Below are 26,575 nucleotides of genomic sequence, written 5' to 3'. Positions count from 1 at the left end.
GCTGACATACTTGTCATGTATTTCCCAGATTTACACATCAATAGTTTTCAAACTCTGCGTAGACGTAATATTACAAACTTTTTTGTTCGTGTAGTCTACGTAACTATGCCCATTATTTACTTTTCGGCGAGAGGTCGCATAGGTAACATTCGTATATCCACGAATGCAAAGAAGAGCAAAGAACGGGAATGTCTATCACGCGGTCCGCCACAGCGTCAAAGGGAGCGTGGTGATTAAAGGTGCGTCTGTCGGGGGACGGTGCCTGTCTCGCGCAGCCATCGAGAAGCCCCGCTTGGCGCTCCCATCTTCGTCCTCTCGAGGAAATTGCACGCTTTAGCTCAGGGGACGGCCCGGACTGGACGGCCGCCTATTATCTTCTTTCTTCGTCCTTCGTCTGTCGCACGCACACGCATTTGGCGAGCCTTATGTGCGCTCTTTTTTTTTTCTGCACCCTCCCACTAACCTCCCCCCTTCATTTTTTTTTTGTCCTTATACGAGGCAGTGGATCCTGTTTTATGCTCGCTCTTTGCAGTCGCGGCACTCGCCATTAGCTCACACGAAAGCGCGACCACGCGCAGCCCAGCGTGCATGACGGCCCGCATCTACCGGGCTACTCCTCCCTCGCTCAGGAAGGCTCCGGCGTTTTGCGGGATAGCGTGCGTCTCGCTCTTTTTTGCACAAGAGAGCGCGCGAATAAACGTTTTCAAATGCGCGCGCGCGCGCGCGACGACGGGCATGTGATCTCCAAAGATGAATTTTTGGCGACAATATAGTGTAACTTAGCGTCCTCTGCGACGCCTTAAGGCGGAATCGCATGGCGCAATTTCAGGCGCGATTGACGCGCGTATGGTGGGACGCGCGCGTCATTTTGACGCTTGGCCAGCATGATCCGTCACGAAATCGCGCCGCCGCGTGCTGCTGCTCGGAGTAGGAAAAAAAAACGCGTCGCGCGGCGCGTCCGCCAATCAGAGTTCAGGTAAGTCACGTGGCATTTGGTCACGTGGCATTTTGGTTTTGCCACCAGATGGCCCTGCTCTCTGCGCATCTCTAGAGTTACTGTATATGCTACGAAAGGTAGCATATACAGTAACTCTAGTTTGGTAGCATATACAGTTTTTGGTAGTAGTCTAGTTTGGTAGCATATACAGTAACTCTACGCATCTCAAAGGAACCTCCCTGGCGTAATCTTTTTTTTCTCGGCAGAACTGGCGCGTGCGTCAAAGAAAGCACGTGTTACTGTGATTTCGTTCGCGCATCGTGTTCACCTAAAATGGACAAAGCAACCTTGAACGAGGCCCTAATAACTGAAGTGGAGAAGCGTCGCGTCCTGTGGGACGTACGCGGCCGCAATTACAAGAACATCAAACGTGACCAGGCTTGGCGAGCTATAGCAGATACCCTCAGCGTAGACGGTATAGCAGATGCCCTCAGCATCCCCTTTAATAGTAGCTATCGCCTCTTCTACTCGGTATTAAGCGGCCGACACTCTATTTTCTATGTGAAGTTGCAAACAAGCAGCGGCCCATGCATGCGGCGGCCTCTCAGCATGCGGAAGGTACATAGTCGCAGTTTCACACACAATCTTGCTGATTGAAATAAAGCTTGATAAATACACTTCGGGCAAAGATGTCGCTGTATAGTTACACTAAGATTATTTTTACTGTAGTGTTCTGTAAGGTTAAGGGCATATATATATATATGCGGTAACAGAGACAATTCATGTCGTTGCGAGTTATGTTGTTTGGCAACCCGTAAAACGCGACGCGAAAGCGCCGTTCCCTTCTTTCGCGCGGGTGCTCGCGCGTCGGCGGCAACGCGGGCGTTCGCCGCGCCTCACGTTTTTCGCTCGCGGAAAACGCGCCATGCGGTTCTAGCTTTACTGTGGCGACGAGCGTTCGCTGAACTACGTCACGACGTTCTTTGCTTCGCATCTCGACAACGACGCGGATCGAAAGTAATTACCGGAAGCGTTCCCTCTCACCCACGCATTCCTTAAAACGCGATCAGCATTTCTTGGGAACTTCACCCAGTTTGCAGACTGTCTGTCGGTCTGTCATTAACCTATTTCATGCCAACCTGGGTCACTGGGTAGAGCATCATCTAACTGGTAGAGCATCGGGCTGTTGCGCTGAGGCAACGGGGTTCGACACCAACCTTCAGACCAGCTTGGGTAACTGGGTGTGTCACACTGGGCATGTGCTGCTCTTTAAGTACAATAAAAAAAGTCCTTTAATATTTCTAAGGTGCTGGGCGGAACTGTACCCGCATATATACATATTCAGACAATTTTGTCTGAATCCGACACGCGCCACACGCGCACTTCATAGCGCCACCGCTAGATGGCAGAGCGTGTTCAGAGGAACGTAAAATTGAGTATGAAGAACGGCTGAGGAATATGGAAGAAAGTAAATGGGCGGGGAGAGCGTTCATGTATCTGTACAGAAAATACATTGATTCACAGTGGAGAAAAAGGACTAGGAAGCTTACCAGCAAGTATGCGGCTTCTAGGGTGGGCAACACAGCAACAAAGAAGGTCAAGCGGAAAGTCAGAGAGGCTGAAATAATCTCATGGGCGGCGGCAATGGAAAAGAAACCTGCCATGAGTAACTACTTAAGAGGGAAAAAACGAAATCAGGAAAGAAACAATTTATGATAACTCAAAGGGAAGTTCATTACTTTTCGAAGCGAGATCGGGATGCCTTAGAACACGCACCTATAAAGCCAGATATAAGACGGAAGAAGAAGCATGTGATTGCTGCGGTAAAGCTAAGGAGACTATGGAGCATGTTTTATTGGAATGTGAAGACGTCTACCCAGCGGTCGATTTAGGCGCCACTGGCCTCCTTGAAGCACTTGGGTTCGGCGAGAGCAGTGGAAAAGTAAACATGGCCGCAGTAGGCGTTAGTAAGAGGCGATTGGAGGACTGGTGGAAGAAAAGTAGGGAAACGACAAAAAACGGAAACGTACAAAAGCACAGTTTGAAATAGGGGATCAGAAAATTTGGGTGGGGTAGGTTATAGCGTTTTTTTTCTCTTTTTATAGTTTAACCTAGGTAGGACATTATGCAGTATAATAGCAAGAGCTTGGTGGCGCAACCCACCGCCCCGTTCCAAAGGGGACGCTGATAACATCCATCCATCCATCCGACGTGAGAAAGAGCTATAGGATCCCGACTGCAGTAAAAGCCTCATACGTGACGAGTTTCGGCGGTGAAAATAGGGTGTGTTTCTGCAATGCTTCGACGCTAATAGTACTAACATCGAGGCCATCCTGAGATGGCTTCTGGTGGAGTTTGCTTTCTTTTTTTTTTTTTTTTTTTGCAGTGCTATAGCTTCCGCTGATCGAATTTCAGTGTACACTGGAAGTTTCCTCCTCCAAAGCGACAACTGCATGTACTGAAGGCCCCTGTAATCTCTCGTCGCCACAGGGTAGTTACAGGTTTGAGTGAAGTTTGTGAAAGTGAAAAAAGTATATTTCAAGTGTCCACCGGCTTAACCCTATCGGCGCGGATACAGCAAAAGCTTTCAGGTGAAGTGAGCTTGTTGCTGAATGAAGCCTTTGGGCTCGACGAAACGCGCTGTGGCTCATTCTGAGGCATCCAGCATGAACGTTCGCCACTATCACCATCCACACACCAGCCCTGATGTAACAGCAAACTGGGTGCGAAGCGGCAACATGCATGTGTAACATCCGCGCTGCTTTTTTTTTTTTTTGGCGCGAACATTCCAGTTACCATGCACTGCCTTGACACTGGGTTGTAGTTGCGAGCTGCAACTATCGAAGCAACATTTTGTGGCAAGGTGTCCGTCCAAAACATGTTAGAAATATAATATAGCGTTGCGTGAATGTTCCTGACAAAAAAAAAAAAAAGCTGAGATAGTTGATAAGCATTGCATTTCTGCCGGAACATTCACGTCAAAATGTGACAAGAGGGCAGAAAAAAAAGGAAAAAACCTGGCGTACCATGCGTGCCACAACCAGCTGACCTCTTTTCTCCGTCCTTCAGCTTGCGTAAGTTCCTCAATGCGAGTGCACATCGCAAGATGCTTTGCACACATTTTGAAAACAGTTTCAGCTGACGTAGCTAATGAGATTGTGGCTTCAGATACTGTATAATATGGTCCATTGAAGTCCTGCATAGGCTCCGAACATGAAAAAACTCTATGCCTCTACAGCAAACGTCTCCATTTGACGACGGTATAAGTTCACGTGCACCGGCAACCTAAAGCTTTATTTCGAACATGAATAACTCGAAGATAGTTCACTGCTAAAGTGCAGTTTACCTTTCTTCGGAATCCTCCACTCAGTTTACAAGATGCGACCTCGACATGTCTGCCAACGCGTTTTCGTCCGAGGCCCTTCCTTCTCTACCGGCCCGCCACGTCCGCCACCTGGCGTTTCGCCAAGAGGCACGTGTTTGGCATGTCCACCCTTCCAGCCTTCACGGCAATGGGAAATACATATTTAAGGTATCCGGCCAGGTTTCTTCTCACCAACTTTAGACCTACGTAGAAAAGTGGAAATAACAGCGAACACCGCCGCTGGCAGCTGTACACACTGGAAGGGGGTAATGTTTGCCTCTCACTCAAGCACAGATCTTTATGGGCCTCTCGACGTCGCTCACGTTTCGAAGAGAAAACGCGGGGAAACCTGCCTGCTTTCTCCGTCTTGAAATGGAGCCGGCTGCTCCCCGCAAACGACTCGCTGCATAACCGCGCATTGTGTGCCTTCGAGGCGCTCAAAATCTGCAGCATCGTCGCGACGCCATCGCGCGATACAGTGCAGTCCTTTAGGACAGTATGCGACATTAGTGACCTTAAGCGGAGGTTCGAAGCTCTCAGCACGTGGACCTAGCAGAGGCGGAGCGGATGAAGTTACGTTAGAGGATAGAAAAAAAAAAACAAGCAACACACAAAACAAAAACGAAAGGCGAAGGACAAGAGAGACCTAGACGCGCTGGGTTGCCGTATCGAGCCTTCAGCCAGACGACGCGGCAGCACCCGGTGAGGAGCTGTAAAGGAGGAGAGCTGAAGGGGTGCTGGGGGAGGGGGTAACACAGCGCATACGGAGGAGACCGGCCCGTTTCCGGCTCGGCTGCCCCGCAATGCGAACAGTCCGCACTAACCAGTCATTTTCCATAATGGCAGCTGCAGATACGCGCCGGCATGTGCTGCCGCCGCCGCTGCCAGCACCGCGCGAACAGCTCACGCTGACAGGGCGCGCTCGCGTTGAGGAACACATGAGAGCTGAAAGACGGACCGAATAGGTTATGCCGGTGGCGGCCCGCATGCTGCTCCATGTGTTTCTTTCTTTTCTCTGCTTCAGTTTGTTCTCGTTGCTTTGGCGCCTTGCTCGTGTGCGAGGTTCTTTGCAAAGCGGAAACATAGACAGACGCCTTTCAGCAGCGTCGGTTTTCTTTTCCGACACAAGTGGCAGCGGAAAACAGTCCTTTATGTCTCTCTTTCCTTCTGAAGATCCCCTGATATAGAATATCGGGGCATCGACACTGCGCCTAGATTTAAGAACCTCAGCAATACATTACCGAGCTTATAGCAAGTAAAAACATATCTGCGCATTTTTTGTCAGTCATTTCTTTTCATCGCCTCATTAAAATTTCCGTGCTGGTTTTGTTGGTCAAACGGTATACGTTCAATTCCAGCAGCATTAAGTAGTTCCGTTCCATAGAGCGCGTGGCGCTTAACAGAGAAGACGAAAATACAGCGGCATTACTACAGTCGAGCAAGAGCACTTGCTTTTCTTTTTCTTTTCTTTTTGGTATGGCAAAAAAAAAAAAAGCACAATCATATTAACAAGTGTAGGGCCATGGAAGACGCAGCGTATACACATATGCACGCCCCGATTGTTTTGCTAAAAGAAAAGCAAGAAGGTCGCACTTCCTGCAAGAGCGAGTAACTACAAAAAGAGGAAACAAAGGAAAGAAAGAACTCGCGGGGAAGCTGGCCGCCCAAGTTCACGGTGAATAGACAGGGCGCCTGCATATTCATCGCAACAAAGTGGGGCGCAGCTTTGTCGGGGCCTCTGCGCGGATCAAATGTCACGACTCGCTGACTGCGTAAGGCCTCCACTCGCGGAAGCGGGTCGCGCGCGCATTCATCTCGTCCGGCTGTCAGTCCAAATCAAAATAGAAGAGAGGTTGCTGCCACCGGACTTGGCGCTGCGTATGGAGTGGCGCATTGTTCAATGGCTGCGGCACACGCGCTCATCCGTTGCTCGCTTTGTGCCTTGCGTCGAAGGAAGCGCGTAGGCCTGTGTTTGTTTGTGGTGCCAGGCGGGGCACTCTCGGTGTCTAGTTGGGACATACCACGGTTCTTCGTTATCGCAAAATCTGTTCTAAACCAAGCACAGCGTCCAGACTAGAAGGCGACCTGCGTGCAAAGATCTGCCGCCTCCCGCTCCCCCTTTGAACGCCCGTCGAGTATTTGACCATACTAGATGCAGAAGCACAGCGTATATGAATATAGGTTCTGTCATGCCGATGGGCTTCCAGAGCTGCAGAAGCGAACTGCACGCGCGGAGACGTTGTGACATGCGAGTGGTTGAGCAAGCGACACGTTTAGGCACCGCACTTTTTTTTTTATCACATGAGTTATGGTGCCGAGTGTATATCCTTTCTGACAACCTTGCTGCAACTGCTTCGCTGGTGAAATAAGGGCTTCGAGAACGCGAAGTTGTTTCTTGCATCCGACCGATACAGCGTGTACAGTGTGCCTTGCTTCACAGATGTTTCCACTGAACGTGCTGTAGAGATATGCTTCTTCTATATACAAGGTGTCCCTACTATCATGCACCAATATTTTAAAATATGCAAATGCCACGTAGCTGGACGGAACCAGAGTAATGTTGTTTGCGCTCGCTTGGAGATGCTGAGATTATATATTTTTTTGCATTCGGCCTAATTACATTGTTAGTCTTAATTAACAAATTAATTAATCAACTTTTCAGATATTATAACTAGATGAAAAGTGTCAACAAGGAAATCATAGATCAACATCAAACGCTCACGACACGGCTCTCTGTTGCTCTGCTACATAAAAAGTGTTTTTCCGAGGGTGAAAGAAGCCCACGAACACACGCCCAGTGCCTCGAGCGGCCAGTCGCGCGGCAGTTTCGGCTGATCGAGCACGCCCGAGTTCTTGTCAATGAGAGAATGCTCTTGGCAAGAGGGGCCGAATATTCCAAGATTCTCGAACTACAATCGGCTGGCATCTGCTCTCAAGAAGAACTGTAGCGTAAAAATGTTTTTGCCCAGGGGCCTTATTATATAAGGATTCTTTTAAGCCGATTCTAACATTTATTATAATCTGTCCCACTAAGTGGCCGATCTCTGCGATAGCGGGGGCTTAGCTTCGAGCGAACCATTGAGGAAGTGGAAAAAGAATGGAAAATTGAAAGATTCGTTACATAAAACGGGCCCTGAACTTCTTAGTTTGCTTTCTCTCTCTTTGCATAACGTACAATATCCTGTGCAGACCAAAACAGTTCCGCATAGCTTACGTGGAAAAAAACTATAATTTACGTACCGTAAGACAGTTGCGACTTGAAAAACGTGAAAAATTTGCGAAAGTCATTGCATTTATCCCTAACCCTAAGGGCGCCTTTCCTCCGTGCACCAAGGTTGCTGAGTGGCTACAAAGTTCTGCTGCTCAGCACGACTGCGGGCTTCCGGTGGCGGCATTCCGATAGGGGCGGAATGCAAAAGCACCCGTACATCGTACATCGTGCTTTGGGTGCACTTTTAAAGAACCTCAGGTGGTGAAAATTGAGCGCGTTCTGCAGCTATAGGGCAAGTTGAAGCCCATAGTTCCTGGCCATAAATGCGTCGAGGGCAATGTGCTAGCAGACCAAATGGCAACATTACTTACATCGCAAGCTATTAATCCTACCACTACTATTCCTGCCACAGATCTCAAGCCTCTTTTTTTTTTTTTTTTTTTTTTTTGCGACCGAAACTGTGAAGCCACCGGCAACGCTTGTAGGACCCCGAAACAAGTCATAAGCTCTCCAGTTGATTGAGCCACAGTTAGTATTCTGGCCCTCCGCTACGAAAACACGACGAACTGATGTCCCATTCTGTCGTCTCGCAATAGGACACACATATACTCACAATTTCCTTTTGACTGGGAATGAACCTTCAACCTGTGCTAAATATGGTGAGACGTTCATCGTTCTCCACGTCCTCGTGGAGTGTCGCGAAGCCGAAAGAGAGAGAAAGAAGCACTGTCCTGTAGGATCCCGCTATGTTTCTTTAACACCAAAGCTGTCCTAGGTTTCTTGAACGATGTGGTCTTGCATCTTGCTAGCCGCCCAATAATTTCGTAGCGTATCCTCTCTCCAGAGGATGCCGCTGTGATAGTAATTTTTGTATAACACACGCCTCCAGGTCCTTGTGTGTGAAGGGCTACGTTAAGGCAGTAGTGCTTTTTGAACATTATTGCATCTGACATATTTTAATATATCGTCATTCTTTCACAACGTATCTTTTGTGTTCATAGCGCACTTCATTAGCCATTTTCATAGTTTTACTACATGTTAGGTTTACGCACTTTACAGCGACCGTCAATTAGGCCCCTTTACAGCCCCGTCACATCCTCTTCTCGTAATTCACCGCTTCACTTGGAACTCATTAACACTGGCGTGACGCTCTTTGGTCATTCTTGGCCCTGGCGCCACAAAACACTACATTCACCATCAATACTTAAGGTCACCTTTCACGCGTAAATGTCGGATATTCACTCCTAAAAATATGTGCTAGATACCATCGTAAAGAAACTGTGAAAGTTATCGATAGCTTTCTTCTGAGACCCTGCTTCCTATTTCTATGCCATCCTGTGATCCACGCAAACCTCATGAACAAATACACTGACGCACACTAAGCCGCAGCGTGATATCTGTTTACTTCAAGACGCGGGAGTGTTGTTATATTTGAAACGCCATCCGAAGCTCGCCGTATTCACGCCCTGCACTAATCATAACGTCATGACGCTACGCGGGAGATAATTAAGCGCAAATCCAGCACACCCATGGGCACGTACTGGTGATAATGACGTCATGGCACGCATCTGTATTGGGCGCGCCTTTCTTTCATCGCACTTTCTTTATCTAGGTGACGCATCGCGAGCTGCGCTCCCGCATCTGCATTTACCACTCTAGTCTTCTACTCTCCTGCTCCAAACACACTATTGCACTCTTCGTATTTAGGGCGAGAGATACCAACGATGGAAAGTTAGCGAAGTATAGCTAAAGAAACGTTTAAAGTATTTATTCAGTGGCAGCAAACACATCACGTAGCTGCTCCGCTTACACGTGAAAAGCGGAAGCCCTCTCTCGTTATTATTATTATTATTATTATTATTATTATTATTATTATTATTATTATTATTATTATTATTATTATTATTATATGAATTTAAAGAGGACACCTCTAAGTAGCTGCGGCTACTACTCCGTCACATCACATTATAGAGAAAAAAAAATTATTGTGGTCACTATCTTTTCCCGAACATGCAAGTTTGGTGGCTCTTGATGGCCCTTCAATGCATCGTACCATATGTCTGCCACCATAGCAAACGTGGCATATTTAACTAAGCCCAAAAACCTTGCCACGCTCAGGCACACGAAGTACCAAACGTAACCTAGAGACCTATGAGTGAAATCACTTCCTTCGCCAAGGCTACAAGTATGACTTAACAGCAACTGTCTTTGGAAGCTCCTTGAAAGACTTCCAGATATTCATATGGTGAGCACTGAAAACGCCAAATATCGAAAGGGTAAAAAATGCATACCTGGCCAACGAGTGACCTCGTGAGAAAGACTTCTCCAGAACGTTTATTGATGCGGAAGTAGCTGGATCCGTCCAGAAAGACTGCGGGCTCGATGCCGTACTCGATCACGTCATGGTCTTCGTCTCGTGTCCGCACCGTCATCACTCGACTTCCTGCGTGAAAAGAAATGAACCCACTGTATAGGCTGAATTCAACAGACACTAGCATAGCAGAACTACTACGACCGCCGGTTTCACAGAAGCATGAAGATTCGACTTCCCATAGGTGTAAAACCACGTTTAAGATACATGCGGCTTCGACGTGACGTTTATATGTCTATTGACCCAAATGTAGTCGAGCACAGAAATTTCAGGCTAAGATATGAATATAGTGTTAATGCGGGGAGTGAACTCTGCACCTTAAAGCACAGTTTGCCAATCGATTCTCTACTGGCTGATTAAATTTGTTACCTCCGCGAACCAACTGCATTACAAAAATCGCGAAGTGGTTTTTTTTTTTGCTTGCCCGACTTGCACGCATACTTTAGGCACACGCGTATACGTGGGTAATTGAACCGCATAACTCATAGCAAGGAATATGCAACGCTTTCAGTATTTACAAAACACACCAGCGCAGAGGTCTTTTATTCGTTTTACAATGGCTACTTCAAATTTGTACTCCGGCGCGGTAGCTGTGTCAATACTTGTGAACTGTTCTCAAGAGCTTGTACTTAAGTGCTTTTTTTATCACGGTGGTTTTACTGTTTACAAGCTGTTTATCTTTTTATCGCACGTCGGAGCAGAGGAGCGTGAACACCTCCTTACATACATTCATTAGCATCATTCTGTTGAGAATGAGGTTGTTTATTCGGAAACTATACGACCCTCCGTAAGGTCATTATGTGTTATGTTTTTCTTGAGCCAATCAGGGAGTCACTGATAAGTTATACTTCAAAACCGTATGCGAGGATACTAAGGCGAAACGCCACCGAAACATTACAAGCGATAGAGGCATCCTGCATTTCAGGCGGCTTGGGTGCTTGTAACATACGTCCGCACACGGCACAGGCAGACGCACGTAAAAATGCTGCATATGCTCTTTTTTCTTCTTTTTCTTCTTGGAACACAGTTCCACATTCGCTTGTACGCGCCACTCGCGCCCCTATTCGCCGAAAGTAGCCACGTGCGTTGAAAGCATCCGTCCTTGCAACAAAGCCAGCTTCATGGCTGCGCCGCCGATGGTCGCGACACGGCCGTCGCTGCGCCCCGCACCGCAAGTTGCCGTTCCCCGTCCCGTGTCGCCAGTCTGTTGCTTTGCGTGTAGCGTCTTGTTGGTGCAGTTTTGCAGGAGATTGTTTTTTTTTTTTCAGCCCGCAGTGTGACGATTATCAGTTTCATTTGAAAGTCTGGTCGATGTAGAGAGGATCAAGAATGATATAAACGGTTTGCTGGACTTGAATGGCATCCAGATGCTTATATATGGTACGAGTCTTTGGTCACTGCAGCGTATGAGGGACAATGACTCATGTTTCCTTATGCTTTTCACGTGAGCAAATGCCGTTACTTCCTTTCTTAATTCCATGCTGTTTGCAATCGCGGACTCTGGACTGTAGAGGCACGTTCTTACGTGGAACGCTAAATCACGTAGACCATGGAGCAATCCACATTATAAATGTTGCGGTGTAGAGAACAGTGCTTGGGCACAAACACTGCATGTATTGCGACCGCGCTTGAAGCTATGTTTCAGAAGTTAGTTATCGGGTGTTTATCTAATTACATTGCCCCTGTCTCGTTGTGGTGACTGCGAAGGTGAAGAACAAGGCACTGCCATAACTGTAACTTAAAAATCTAACTATTTATTGGGCGAACTTGTGCCGAGAAAAAAAAATGGCACTCAAAGCACAACTATAGCAGCGAGCACAGTCGTCGGCCGTCGAAATCTGACCCGTATTCACACAACGTTCTTACGCTAAAAGCATTCGTACCAGCCAATAGTGATATAGGCCATATTATTAGCGAAGGCGATCAACCAATGAAACACAGCACTTCGGAAGGAAAAGCTTTGCGAAGGAAGGAAGGAAGCAGGGATAGACGGAAAGACAGGGAGGTAAGCCAGTTCCCAGACCGGCTGGCTACGCTGTGCTTGGAAAACGGGGTAAGGGGAATAAAATAGGAATAAAAGATAACAGAAAAGAGATGTTACAAACAAAAGGAAAGAAGAGTGAAAAAGAAAGGAGAAAAAGGAGAAGAGAATACGGCACTGTTTAAAGTCTGTCTCTAAGACCAGTTCTCCGCACGAAGCGCAACAATGCTTTCAAAGCCTTCTGTGCTGAGGACTGTCTCGCCCAGTGTCCCAGGACCCTTTCCTCCGACAAAGGGCGTTTGGGAAGACCATATCGAACACTCTTGATAGTTCTTTCCTGGGCGCATTGAAGCAGGGACACTCACAGAAAAAGGGGGTGATTGTCCGTAAGGGTCTGGCATCCACTGATAGTCTACGTTGTGCTTTTTCTCTATTGCGTGGTGACGAAGAAGTCTTCAGTTAGCGACTAATTGTTCATGCGGTCCATGACGAAATGGCGACAGAATGCACTGCAGAGTGGCCTTAGACTCGGAGAAGATTGACCATCTCTGTGACGGTTCTTTAATCATGAATTCTACAGCAGCACGGAGGGCGACGAGTTCTGCAGCCGTTGATGATGTAACATGCGATATTTTGAATTTTACGGTGACGGACTTCGCGGGAATAACCACTGCTCCTGCTGAGCTTGCCGAGGAAACTGAACCATCGGCGTAAATGTGAAGACGTTCGCTGTGTCTCTCATGTAGAAGCAGTAGTGTGGCTTGTTGTAGGGCTAAAAATGCCGAGTGTATTTTCTTTTGGATTCCAGGAATGGTTAGGAGGGCTTCGAGGGGATGTAGGCACTACAACGGTAATGGTGGTCTAGCTGCAGGCGTGAAGTGCGAGGGAAGCACTGAATGATGCGAAGCAATAATATCGCTTAACGCAGAGTGTGGCCTAGAAACCGGAAGTGACGCGAGGTAGTGTAATGTAATTCGGGCGAAATGCCTGATGTGCATTCTTAAGGCATTGTCACGAATATATGTTGCGATTGGGTGACCACGCGTGATGACGACAGTCGCTGCTGAAGATGCACATTTCGGAAGGCCAAGGCATATTCTCAGTGCTTGAGCTTGAATTGACTGGAGGTCGTGTATCTTGTTTTTCATGTCCTGCCCAATACAGGTAAGCTGTAGCGCATGAACTCGAGAAAAGGTACAGTATAATGTTGAAGCATCGCTCGTACAGATGCACTCCACGATTTTCCCGCAAGAAATCTTAGCACGTGGGGATCATAGTGAGTTTCGTTTTCAGTTTCAATGTAGGGCTCCAGGACAAGACGTGACCTATTATTACTCTCGAAAAGCGGTGAGTCTTCTAATAACTAATTGCCTGTCCATTGATTTTAATGACGTATGGGCCCATCGCATTGCGCATGAAGGCCGGCCAGCGAGCACTTCTCAGATGACAGCTCCAGTCCGCATCCTTGAAGGTAGTTTGACGTCAGTGTAGTCGCTCTCTGAAGCATGGCACGTACGTGTAGACACGTCACCCCTGATGTTCAGATACAGATGTCGTCTGCGTATATTGACAGATGAACGGACCACGGAAGTACTTCAACAAGGTCGATGAGCGCAATGTTAAAGAGAGTGGGGCTCACGACTCCACCTTGACGCAAACTACGACAAGTACAATAGTGCATTGTAGTACAATCTTCTATTTGTACGAATAAGGTCCTGCCCTTCAAATAATTGCAAACCCATTGGTAGACACGGTCCCCCAATCCAATGTTCCCGAATACATCCAGAATAGCTTCATACGATACATTGTTGCATGCGCCTTTCACGTCCGAGAACATCACTGCAGATAATCTCTTTAGGCTTTTTTGTTGCTGTACTGACGAGACAAGGTCAATCACGTTATCTGTCGAGGACCGTCCACGTCGAAAGCCGGTTATAGCATCAGCGTATATCTCGTTATGCTCCAGGTACCACTCCAGGCGAGTCAATACCAGCCTCTCCATCACCTTTCCAAAACCGCTGGCAAGTGCGATGGGGCGATAAGAGGCCAGGTGCAGAGGAGATTTACGCGATTTGAGCAGAGGAACGAGGCGGCTGGACTTCCATGAGGGAGGAACCAATCCGTTGCACCACGAGTCGTTGTAAATGGTTAGAAGGACACGCAGAGATGTTTGACCGAGGTTACACAGGGTCATGTAAGTGACACCATCAGGTCCAGGTGATGAGGAATGCTTGCATGCTGCCGAAGCTGCTTGACTCCCTTCTACAGAGAATAGATTGTCTATCCGGGAATCTCCCGACATCGGCGTGTTTCCTAGATTACTCGCGGTGAACGCGGACCCCTTACCGGCAACCCTCGAGCAGAGGTCTTTTCCTACTTCAATTTCGCGACGATCTTGGTGGAGAGCAAGGCACTTCAAGGGGCGATGCTGCTGTGGCAATGTTCGCATGCCGCGGAGAATTCTCCATATTTGAGATAGAGGCATGTGTGGTTCAAGCGACTAGTATAACGATTTTCATCTTAGAGACTGGAGTGCATTGATTCGACGCTGAACCTTGTCTTGCCTCCCTCAAGTCGTACATGGATTTTGTTCGCCTATACCGTCGTTCAGCACGACGACGGATTGCTCGGAGTCGCTCCAATTCCACTTCATAATTTCAAAACTGTGATGAAAGTGTAAAATTGCGCGTTTTGAGCGGCAGCTTTAATTATGCCTTCTATTTTTTTTTTCTTCATTTTCCTGACACCGCTTCCCTGTGAGTGACCGGTACTTTGACCAGTCGATCCGTGAAGAAACGGTGATGCGCGACTTGCCTAGGCCCTTGATTGTTATATAGGTGGGAATATGGTCCCTTAAATTGGTTTCATTGTCCGCAAACCGTTGAACCTTGTTACTTAGGCTGCGTAATACAAGCGTTAGGTCGAGGCAGCCGCTATATATCAGTCCCCGTAAGAACGTAGGACTGTCGTCGTTTACACAGTCCAGTTCAAGATCTGACGCAAAGGAGGAAACTCGTCTTCCCCGACGATCCATCTTCTGGCTTCCCCATAGTGGGCGATGAGCGTTGAAATCACCGGTAATAATGCACGGCCCAGGTGTCGCTGATATTAGAGCGCTTAATGTCGCAGTATCAAAACGGCTTGAAGGTGAAATATACACACCTACTAGCGTGAAAATGAGGTTATTGCGTTTTCGGTTCTTATCTACCGGCCGAATACGCCAGCTATTTATACATGACTCATCGTACATGCCAGTGTAACAATACGTTCAAGAATGTACACCATTATTCACGTCGAGCATGCAATCTGGTAAGACAAAATTCTCTATAGAATTGGCGACCACATTCACGAGAACTTCGACACATGTTGGCGCGCCTTGCACCAAGAGATGAGTGGCTAGCCAGTGAAAAACGGTCGCCAGGAAAAGATAAAACTATGCACGTTACGTACAACTTCATCCAACCCATCAAGCCGGACAACATATTATAGTTACTCAAACTACGCAGTGCAAAGGTTCGCAACTGTCTTCAGCGTCTATTGCGCTCGATCTGCTTCTGTCTATACGTAAAATTCCCGTTATTTTGATTATTGATCGAGTAAAAAGAACAGTGAAGTTGTAGACCTTATTTTATCTGGAATCGTTGCTTGCTCTACTTTCCTCATTTCATGTTTAAAATGAAACTGTTGCTGCAGACGACCATGTGAAATGAATAAGAGCGCACTGTCGCCGCTAGGTCGAGTGTCTCTCCTGTAATCACGAAAAATGCATACCTTATATGCTTCAGGGCGCGAGACGACGCAACTCTGCTCCCCAGGGCAAGGGCTTATCCAGAATTTCAATATGGGGGGGGGGGGGGGGGGAGCGTTACCAAAACAAGGGGGATACGGAGTTAGTGGTTGTATCTTTTTTTGAACGAAATGTGGAAGTGGGGGAGGGAGGAGAGGTTCAAAGACCTAGCACTCTTTTTACCACGTTGTTTTATTTAAGTAAGACTGAACGTTCTTTTTTGACAAATGGTCACGGAAAAGCTACCAATTGGCAGAAGAACACTAATTAGCCTTTTAAGCTTATGCAACACTTGAACGGTGGCTGGAACCGTCCTTGCTCATAATGCCTTTTCGAGGCACTTAGCGGCCTCACAGGTTTACGCAAGACACCAAAATATGAACGTTTTCTTGAGCAGGCAAGGCGTAGGACCAAAACGAGACTACTCCCACGAGACGACATAAACGCCAACAGCGCCGCAATACGAGCGATTGTCGTTGGCGGGTGCCACTTCTGGAGGGCTCGCGGTTGCTATAGTGACAGCGGCACCGGCGCAAGAAATCTAGTGTTGATAGCGGCTAATAGCAGCAGCTCCATGGAGTGCGACGGAGCGTGTACTGCCAAACATAGGTATACCCATGACGACACCGAGATGCTTCTAGATGTCTGTTAACCATGACTATAGTACGGCGCGCAACTCTAAGCGCCTGCAGTCGAATAGACGAAAACACAAGGACGTGTCTTGCGCTTACCGCCGCGCCAGTTTCTCTGCTCACTGAAGGTGGCAGTGTAGCCTCGTCTGCGCGCTGTGGTTTGCACGCTGAACATCAAGACTTGCCTTAAGATTAGGGCCACGTACTGTCCACCTCCGCAATGAACAAAGATTTCTTAAAACGATTACTACAGTGCATGGGATAAGCGTAAGTTTTTTCCAAGATGAGTGCCTGTCTGTAAGAGGGAAGGGGGAGGGGTTTGGTCTGGAATAATTTCTTGTGGGTGTCGGGGTTCTCGTAGGGAGGTGTTAAGGGGATGTGTTAAGTTGAGGGGATGTGTATAAATCCCTGCCCCAGGGGAAGCAAGTAACTCTAGTCGGACGTTGTTTAGGACGCCATGCGGCGGCAGGCGCCGTGCAGTGAAGGCAATGCGGGCACCCACGAACAAGTGTGCGCTTAGGAGGACGACGCCAAAGACTGACCCGCGAACTTTAAGCTCACAAGACATCGGCTATAAAAGACGTTCAAAGGTCATATTAAGTTTTATGCTTAGCTCCGCTCCAGAGAACATTCTTTTCGCGCTGTTGCTGAACCTTTTGAAGTAAACAGCAGTGCCGAAAAATAGGCTTTAGTTGTTACGGGTGTACGGGTGTACAGGTGTACGGGTGCCCCCCGCGCTTCAACACGCGGCTGTTTCTGTCTGAGCTAGACACTGCTTTATCATCACTTTCTCTAGATGGGGACATAAACATAGACATCCTCTGTCCTACATAGGCACCTGTCAATGATTACCTTGATACTATTTCAAAATGGGGCCTAGAAGCGACAATCCATTGCGCCACACGCGAATAATTTTTTTACTGAGAACCTTACGTTTTCCTGCGTCGACCACATATACGTGCGGTCATGTAATCTAGTTAATAATTCCACAGTAGTGCAAACAAAACTAGCTGATAACTATTTCGTTTGAACTTCTTTGACAGTCATCTGTACCCCTTGCTTCTAAGAACCCTTGCCTCCAAGAAAGAAATTGCAATAACTGATCCAGTGTTGTTTGATAGGCTAGTTCAACAAATTATTGGCACAGTTTTATATCAACCGTGCCCCCGTGTGAAATTTATGAAAAATGTGTTGCTCTTTTCGATTACGTTAGAAAAGAATCTACTCGAATTATAACAGTTAAACAGCGCAACGCTAATGTTAGTTGGATGTCAGCAGAATTCCTTGCTGCTATAAATGAAAGGATAAGCTTTGGAGTCTGTGTCACCGAGCCTCTAACTGCAAGACACTTCGTGTAAAATTTAAACTTAGTAGAAACAAAATTAATGCACCTATTCGCCTCGCTAAACACAACAAGTTTAGGGATACCCGGTTTAATAGCCGTAAGACTTGGTCCCTAATAAATGACCTCGGAGGTGCTGGTATACATAAAACTACGTAATGATAACTACTTTCTTTCCCAGTTTTCATTTGATGGCCAGAGTATGGCAAAGGATTTTAATGATTTCTTTTCTAGAATATCAGGTTTCAGCATACCTCATCCTGATTCATGTACATTAAAAACGAGAAACCTGCAATCGGCTTATCTACCGCTTCTAACTGGTTGTGGCCTAAAAACAATCCTTTTTAGTCTTAAACGCAAAAGTCCGCAGATACCGATGGCACCTCCGTCATTGAACTTCGAAGAAACTATAGCAACATCAAGCCCGTTTTGATAGTAATAATTAATCCTATCCTGGGCACTATAACGTAAAGCTATTCCAAACTTTTCTATTCCAATTCTGCAATCAGCCCTCCGCGATTGGTCAAACGCTCTTTTGGGCCACCCCGATTTCGCCTGTCTGTCACGCGACGTCACGAAAGCCGCGATAGCCCCCATATGATATGACGTGTACACACTGATTATGCATGATTGGACTGAACAAAAGAAAAAATAGTTATTCCTGATTCGACGCCTTTTCGCCATTAGCCCTCTGCTATTAGCCCTCTGGTCAAATGTTTTTGGGCTGTACCCACTTCACTTGCCTCTCACGCGACGTCACAAAACCGCAAAAACTCACCGCGTCAAGGTGACGCGTACGCGTTAAAGATCCATTAATACGCCGAACAAAACTGAATTTTCTTCTGAACAGCCCCCGGCTGCCCCGTTCCGAAAGGAATAAAAGATGGCTGCCGCCGATCGCTGAGGCGCTGGCCACTCGCACATCCCGGCGAGCGTAGGTTTATTTGCGTACAATAAAGCTTTTTGCGTGGCCGTGTAACGTTATCGAGCACTTTTGGCACGTTTACGACCTCGCTCTGCCAGCTCTTCTTTGCTAAGGATCCGTTTTAGCGGCATTCTTAGCCTTCCGTTGCACGCCGCCGCGATTTTCTACCAGTAACCTCAAGCCAAGTAAAGGAAAGCGGACCAATCGCAGACGGCGACACCACCCTTTTCATCCGGTTATCTATTGTCAGTGCGCTGGCTCGGCCCCATCGAAACCCTATCCGCTTGAGCGTGCTCCTCGCCTCCTGGCAGCCAATTACAAACGAAAGTCCGCTCAATGTCGGCAATATTATTTATATTGAAAGCAAATAAACGTGACCTCCTGTAAATTAGGAGAGCGTTTGATTGGGCTGTTCAGGAAACACTGGGGGTCACCGCCCGATGCTTGCGTCGGTGGTTGCGCAAATTTGACATCACGGCAATGCAATAAAAACATATTGGAATAGTTTTACGTTATAGGGCCCCTTGTCACGTGGCGTTATTCCAGTCAAAATGAAAACGGGAATCATTATACCACTCTATAAGAAAGGATCTCGAGGCAAAGTTGAAAACTATGGCCCTATATCAATTACGCCTTGCATGACACAAATTTTAAAGAAACTTATTCTGCTCACTATGAACAGCTTTCTTTATACTAGCAACATGTTGTCAATGCAGCGATACGGCTTTATAAAAGGCAAAGGTACTCAGGCGCTTTTGGATGATTTTTCCGATTTCCTGAATTTATGTTTAGAAAGTTTAATTGTTTCTTGATGTAAGCAAGGCATTTGGCAGTGTCTGCTATGACTTATTGTTAACCAAGCTTTCGATGAAGGTATTCCGCGGTTTGTTCCTGTCACTTCTCGATAATTTTCTCCGGGACCCGTTTCAATACGTCTCAGTTCTAAACTTTCACAGCAGTGTTTCGCCAATCAAAGCAGGTGTTCAACAAGGTTCAGTATTAAGCCCTTTCCTATTTAACATTTATGTTAATGATCTGTCTAATGCCGTCCCCATTAAAATATTTCAGTGTGCAAACGATACAGTGTTAGTTTCTCGCGTAAATCAATATTCCGATGGAGCTTCTCATCTACAAGAAGCAGCAACGAACGCAATCGACTGGCTTGCAACAAATTTATACGACATTAACGTATTAAAAATGCAACTCGTCTGCTTTCGAAGCCCTTTAAAGCGAGCACACCTGACCAGGGAAATAATATTACGTATTTCACATTGTAATCCATGTTCTTGCGATCCTATAGACTGCACATCATCCGTAAAATATGTCGGTTTGCGTTTTGACAGCGATCTTTCATGGAAATCGCATGTTTCTTGTGTTTGTCAGAGGATTCGCCCAGTGCTGTGCTTACTCTATAAAATCCGTCCCCTGAGGATGATATCAGTCAGGAAAACCACAGCGCATGCGTTATGCTACAGTGTAGTCCGATACGGGATTACTGTCTACGGTCATTGCGGTCTTCGTTGGCAAAAAAGAATTCACTCACTAATGTGTTCGCTTTTAAAAGTTAAGTTATGACTTGTGTCTTGAAGGCAACACCGACATCTTTAAGGTATTACCAACGCCAGATTTTCCTTCGGTTTTACTGCATACAATAACCTTGAGACATTTCTGGGAGAAACGTTTTAAGATACCTTATGTAACTGCCCGTTGCCTTAGAACAAAATGGCGTGATCAAATACCTCGTTGTGCAACAAAATGCCGCATAAGAATGCGCGGATATTAGGTTCCGGCATTGCTTAATTATGTATCTTGTAACGTGCTGCAGTCCACATCAAGATATAAGCTCAAGAAAGCACTAAAACGTGCTTGATTTGAGCGGCCATAACACAAAGAAATAGACCTCACTTACCTCCTTCTGTATTACGCCTATAGAGTGGATTTGCTTAAAAATGTGATCAGAACGTTTGTTTCTGCAAAGGTTTTATTGGGGCACTTTTAGTTCTTTAACTCATTTTGTTGTTTGTAATCACGTACTCCTTTTTATTAGTAAGATCTTGATGAGGGCTAGTTGGTTCATATTTAGAACTGAGGTTAAACAGCGAGGATAAAACAAGGACACGAGGAAACAAATACCCCATACAAGCGTATGTGGTATTTGTTTCCTCGTGGCCTTGTTTTATCCGCGTTGTTTAAGCTCAGTCCTTTTTATTGTGCCATGCAAACTAATCGTGTGGCACGGTGATAACTGCACGCGCCAGATGTGCTTCTAAGACATGTATGTGTGTATATATGTACATGCATTATAGTTGCGTATAATGTTCGTATCGGTGTATACATACAGACTTATGCGCGTTTGGTATTTTCTTTTTTCCTTAGTTTTTTTTTTTTTCTCTCTATTGCTATTGTAACAGCTTGTATGCTGCCTGTCATGCTGTGCCAGTCAAACCCAATGTAGCTTTGGCAAGCCTGATGAATGTACTATGTTTTCCAGAAATAATAAAAGAGATTATTATTATTGTTTAATGTGCCCCTAAACGCAGCTATGACGAAACTAAAATCTTGCTTTTAAGGCGAAAGCCTAAGACGGCTCACGGGACGAAAATCTGATCGTCCGGCGTTACGGTACCAAAATACCATGGCGCTTAATTGGGGTTGAACGCTCAGCCTTTCGTCGGAGTCAAACCCACGACCTTTGCTGTTAATTACGGCAAAGTGAATTAAGGCACAGTTCATTCAGACAAAGTTAAGGCCCTCGAACCCACGACCTTGCGTGTTAATTAAAGCGAAATAAATTAAAGGACAGTTAATTAAGATAGAGTTGAATAAGGCACTCGTACCCACGACCTTCGGTTGGAGTCGAACCGTCAAACCCACTTGGAGATATGGGCGAACCGGCCATATAAGTGCTGTCTCTGAATATCTGTTTCTTTTCTATGTCCTCGTTCAGTCGCGCTTACATACTCTATCATGGATTTAAACCAACTAGCCCGCCAACGTGTTTTAACCAAGTTCATATCTCCAAGTTGGATTACGATTGACGTCGTGAAGGTCGAGAGTCGAACTCACTAGCTTTGGTGCTAATTAAGGCGAAGTTAATTAATATACAGTTAATTAATTTAGTGTTAATTACGGTGCTCGAACCCACGACCTTTGGTGGAAGTCCAACCAACTTGGAGATATGGGCGAACCGGCGATATCTCCAAGTTTGATTCCAACTGACATAGTAAAGGTGGAGAGTCGAACCCACTACATTTTGTGTTAGTTAAGGCGAAGTTCATTAAGACAAGATTAGAGTTGATTAAAGAACTTGAACTCACGACCTTTGGTGTTAATTAGAATTCTGTTAATTAAGATAGAGTTAATTAAGGCACTCGACCAAACTACCTTTGGTGGGAGAAAAGAAGTAACAGGAAGTAACAAGGCATTACAGGAAGTAACAGTAGCAGGAAGTAACAAGCAGGAATGAAAATGTGAAGTAATCTAATGAATGTCTCGTGAGAAGGCAGGTTTCGCCTTCGTTCTCTTTAGCGTGTGCTAAAGTGAATGTCAATTCTATTTCAGAGTTTTTGAAAACCCTATAGTGCCCTTTATGATATTATCACGCAGCAATTCGGCGGAGAGGTACAGTTGTAACTGAACTACAGGCGTTTGAAGCACCAAAGCCTCGCTCTGCCTCCTCTCCTGCGCCCTTGTGTCAAAAAGCTTGCTCTTAGACCAGCGCTCGCTTAAGAAAACGCAGGCGTTCATGGACATGGGAACCTGCGTAAGAGGCCCATGATGCAACGTTTGCAATTACATTTTGCACAAATTCTAGTTGCCTGTGTTGGTGCCTCAAAGAGATGACGGCTGTACTTCCTTTTTCTAGCCAGTGCGAAAAACACAACAGGATAGCAGCAAGCATCCCAAAGAAAACGGGCAAAAATGAAAAAAAAAAGAAAGAATGGAATAACAGGTGTGTGGTTGTAAGCACGAGACGGGAAACATGGCGAGAACAACAAAGAAAAGGGCGCCCCCCAACGACTAATTTGGAAACGTAATTCAATAACGCACTGCGCAAGAAACCTCAAGGTACATCAAGGGGCTATAACGTAAAGCTATTCCAAACTTTTCTATCCCAATTATGCAATCAGCCCTCCGCACGAAAACCGCGACAGCTCCCCATCTGATATGACGTGTACACACTGATTATGCATGATTGGACTGAACAAAAGAAAAATAGTTATCTCTGATTCGACGCCTTTTCGCCATTAGCCCTCGTCTATTGGTCAAAAGTTTTCGGGCTGCACGCACGCTTCTCCGGCCTGTCACGCGACGTCACAAAAGCGCGAAAACTTATTGCGTCAAAGTGACGTGAACGCGTTAAAGACGCCTAATATGCCGAAGAAAACTGCATTTTCTTCTGAATAGCCGCAGGCTGCCCCGTTTCGAAAGGAATAAAAAATGGATGTCGCCGATCGCTCGGGCACTGGCTACTCGCACCTGCCGAAGAGCTTGGGTTAATTTGCGTACAATAAAACTGCTTGCGTGACAGTGTAACGTTTTCGAGCACTTTCGACACGTTTACGACTTCGCTCTGCCAACTCTTTTTTGCTGATTATCCGTTTTAGCGGCATTCTTAATCTTCCGTTGCATGACGCCGCTATTTTCGGCTAGCCACCGCAAGCTAAGTAAGAGAAAGCGGACGAATCGCAGAGGCCGGCAACACCCTCTTCATCCGGTTATCGATTTTCAGTGCACTGCCTCGGTCCCATCCAATCCCTCTCCCTCCACTTGAGCGTGCTCCTCATCTCTTGTCAGCCAATTAGATAAGACAAGCCGCGCAGTGTAGGCAATGTTATTCGTTTTTAAAGCAAACGAAAGTGACCGCCTATAAGCGAGGATAGTGTTTGATTGGTCTGTTCAGACAAACTTGTGGGTCACCGTCCAATGCTTGCGTCGGCGGTTACGCAAATTTGACGTCAGGTCATTGGAACAAAAACATATTGGAATAGTTTTACATTAGAGGGACCAATTCTATGTTAGAACAGCCTGATAAATAATCTAAACTGCGCATATAAGTATTTATACAGTGTCTAAATATCGCCTCAGCTCGGAAAATATTTCACAGAGACCTTCATTCTTCAAACTCCACACACTTAAATAGAGCGCTATAGTTAAACCACAAGAAAACTTTGCAATATCTTTACCAGTTTATTTTGTCTCGCTAACGTACCCCGCTTAAAAAGCCCTTGCGATGGTGGCTTTGTGGCCAAAGAGTGATGATGGCACGTATTTCTTGCTGCGGTGACCTTAAGTCACTTCATGGCAATTAAGCGTGCGAAATGTACGAATTAAACTAGCTCAGATAAGTATCACTAATGGCCGTTGCTTAACATTCAAACCGGTGTCAGCAATTATCTTGCTTGTAATACATGTTACACAGAACATTGTAATGATAGACCATTTTGTTATCATCCATGTTTAGTTATTCAGTAAAATATCAGCAGAGCAAATGCTCAGCATTCAGTGTACAAAATGTGACGTTGACCAGTATTCTTTAGGACCCATTCGCTGCTTTCGTGCTAACTTTTTCAGGTCACCTTGTACAAGACACCTTGTTAGGCCTCCATACACTGTCAAAAGCCATACAGTAACATGATCTGAAAATGATCAGCTAAACTCTTGAATGGAACTTGATGTGGTGTTGTTCCGTTGCCCTTTTCATTTTAAGTAGCTGTAAGTGTTCTCGTAAAAGTGATGATTCCATTAAACGATATTTTTTTTCTGGCAACTAAGTCACTAGGCAAACCTTGCTGTCACCAAAAATCAACGAAATACCGCTGCGTTAAAGAGAAAATTTGGTGATCTGGCCGTTTTCTGCGGAATCTCAACGCATACCGACACTTTTACGCTACACCCGAAATTCATCTCGCGAAACACCAACACAATAACCCGGATGTTGTTTGAGCGACACGCTCTCGCGATCACTGGGCAGCTTTCAAAAAGCTAGATCCCATATCATTAGTCCCACTTGGAGAGTGCATGCTCCAAGCAAACGCCGCCTGCTTTTGTGACGCCGTTCCTTCAGGCTCAGGGGGGGGGATATTCGGGCACTACCCTATTTCGCACGGGCGTTGCCTTAATCACTGGCATCATCGCAAGTGCTGATTGCACGTGGTTCTCGCGAACGAGGGTCTCTAAGCTAATGTGCCGCTCTGCAAGATTCCTTCATGCATTGCAGGAATTTGTGCTATAGTCGACGAAGCGCGGCTATGAAGGCTCTGGATGTTTCCCATTACCAAGACAGGCGTATTCCGGAGTGGCGTGGCATTGCAAGAAAGGACCTGTACATTTAAAAGCTCAGAAGGGAGATGGAATAGACATTCAGGCACCGCGGATGAGCCATATCTTTGCTTTATGGTGCTGTAAGTTGGAAGAAAATATGTTTGAAAATGAAATGACCCTCCCGGAAGTCCCACAACCGCAACATAACGAAGTTATATCTTTGTTCCGATTCAAGGCCCGGCATAGATTCAACTTTTAAGACTGCAAGAGGAAAGCTGAGTTTTGCAAGTTTGACCGAAAAATAGTTTCTCCCTAAAATGGCGATGGCGGTCACTTGTGCGCGAGGTTAAAAGATGGCGTAGCTTGCGAATATCACTGAAAGGAGAAAATTACAGGGGATTGAAAAACTAAATGTATAGCCGTAAGCGCTATACACCTGCACGTAAGGTATTAAATCGGAAACGCAGTCACGAGCTCGCCATAAGCGCGATTTGCAGCGTTCTCGAAAAAGGAAAACACATTATGGCACGATCAAGCTATGCTGAACTTGTTTTCATAGCATGTTTCGTAACACAAGCCTGAAGAGCACATTTTGTAACTGCATGAATCGTGCGATTTTCTTGGTTCAAGCGTTCTGCCTCCGTTCAGGCGCAGAACGCGTGACACACGACTCATTATGAGTGTTTTTGGACAAAGTGATCGGAGTGACAATTAAGTTGAATAAATAATGTTGTTCTGGGTAACTTTCGTTGAGGGAAAGTATTGTGCGAGACAACAATACCACACCTGCATTTACACGATGCATCTCCAGCTATTCAACGCGCGTAGTGCCGATCATATATGGTTACACGAGTGCTGTCCAGGTTGGTCTTATCTTGTATTTGCGTGGTACATGTGCATTTCTGAGCCATACCACTGCTTTCTAAAAAATGTTTTGGTCTGAATAATGTTCTGCGCGGATTTTTAAATAAATTGATGAAATTTCTCACGTGATACATTTCCGTTCGAATAAATCGCAGAAAATTAGCACCAAATGCAGTTTAACTTCCCGAAAGTTGTGTATAAATCGGCTAAACTTCCCTGTACGGTATATCTTGATATTTTAGTCGTGAATGGCCGGAACTAATACAGTTCAAGAGCGGATGTGCCGGGAAAGCTATACAAAGCCCCACCAATCTACCCGATCTTTTAGTGCATATGATCCGTTTAGTATATAAATATATCTATTTATTTAAACACCCGACGTCTCAGTGCGAGCTTGCTGGAGCCATATCTTCCACAGTTGTATGGCGCTATTCGCATATGGAAGAAACATTGAACAAATAATGTTGAGATCCCACAGCACTGTATGACGCCCCACGCAATCTGAAATGCCCTGAAATTAGCCATAAGAACGGTATTTGAAGTACTGACGTAGACTCATGCACCCACAAGTGCACGTGCCAGAAAAGCCAACTGCTGAGTTGGTGCCCCACTTCTGAAGACCGTGCTTCGTGAATGACGAGTAACATCTGTGACGTTGGCCAATAAAAAATGTGCGCGTTCCTTCGGTCGAAGGTCTTCATACCTGTGAATAAATAATCAACGTCGGAAAAGATTGAATGCCCCAAATGGAAAGTGTCAGATGATAAACTGTTGCTTGCATGCATCTAAACTTATGCAGAAGACAATAAAGTCCGCATAATGCGTATGGATTACTTATTCATTGCTCGAACAGCCGTTCTTACACTGCACATATGGCGCTACCTTCGCCAGACGTTA

General features: G+C 46.0%; 1 protein-coding gene across 1 annotated transcript in view; it reads right to left on the bottom strand.

Annotated features, from left to right (window-relative positions):
• Positions 1-26,575, bottom strand: part of Cad96Ca (tyrosine kinase receptor Cad96Ca) — a 112,633-nt gene that overhangs the window by 14,571 nt on the left and 71,487 nt on the right. The window contains exon 3 of the mRNA XM_050192049.3: positions 9,804-9,955. Within this exon, the coding sequence (XP_050048006.1) occupies positions 9,804-9,955 (152 nt within the window). The remainder of the gene's footprint in view (positions 1-9,803; positions 9,956-26,575) is intronic.

The sequence above is a fragment of the Dermacentor andersoni genome, chromosome 1 (genome assembly GCF_023375885.2).
Source record: "Dermacentor andersoni chromosome 1, qqDerAnde1_hic_scaffold, whole genome shotgun sequence".
In the NCBI taxonomy this organism is placed as follows: Eukaryota; Metazoa; Arthropoda; class Arachnida; order Ixodida; family Ixodidae; genus Dermacentor; species Dermacentor andersoni.
This window is presented reverse-complemented; position numbering and strand designations above follow the sequence as displayed.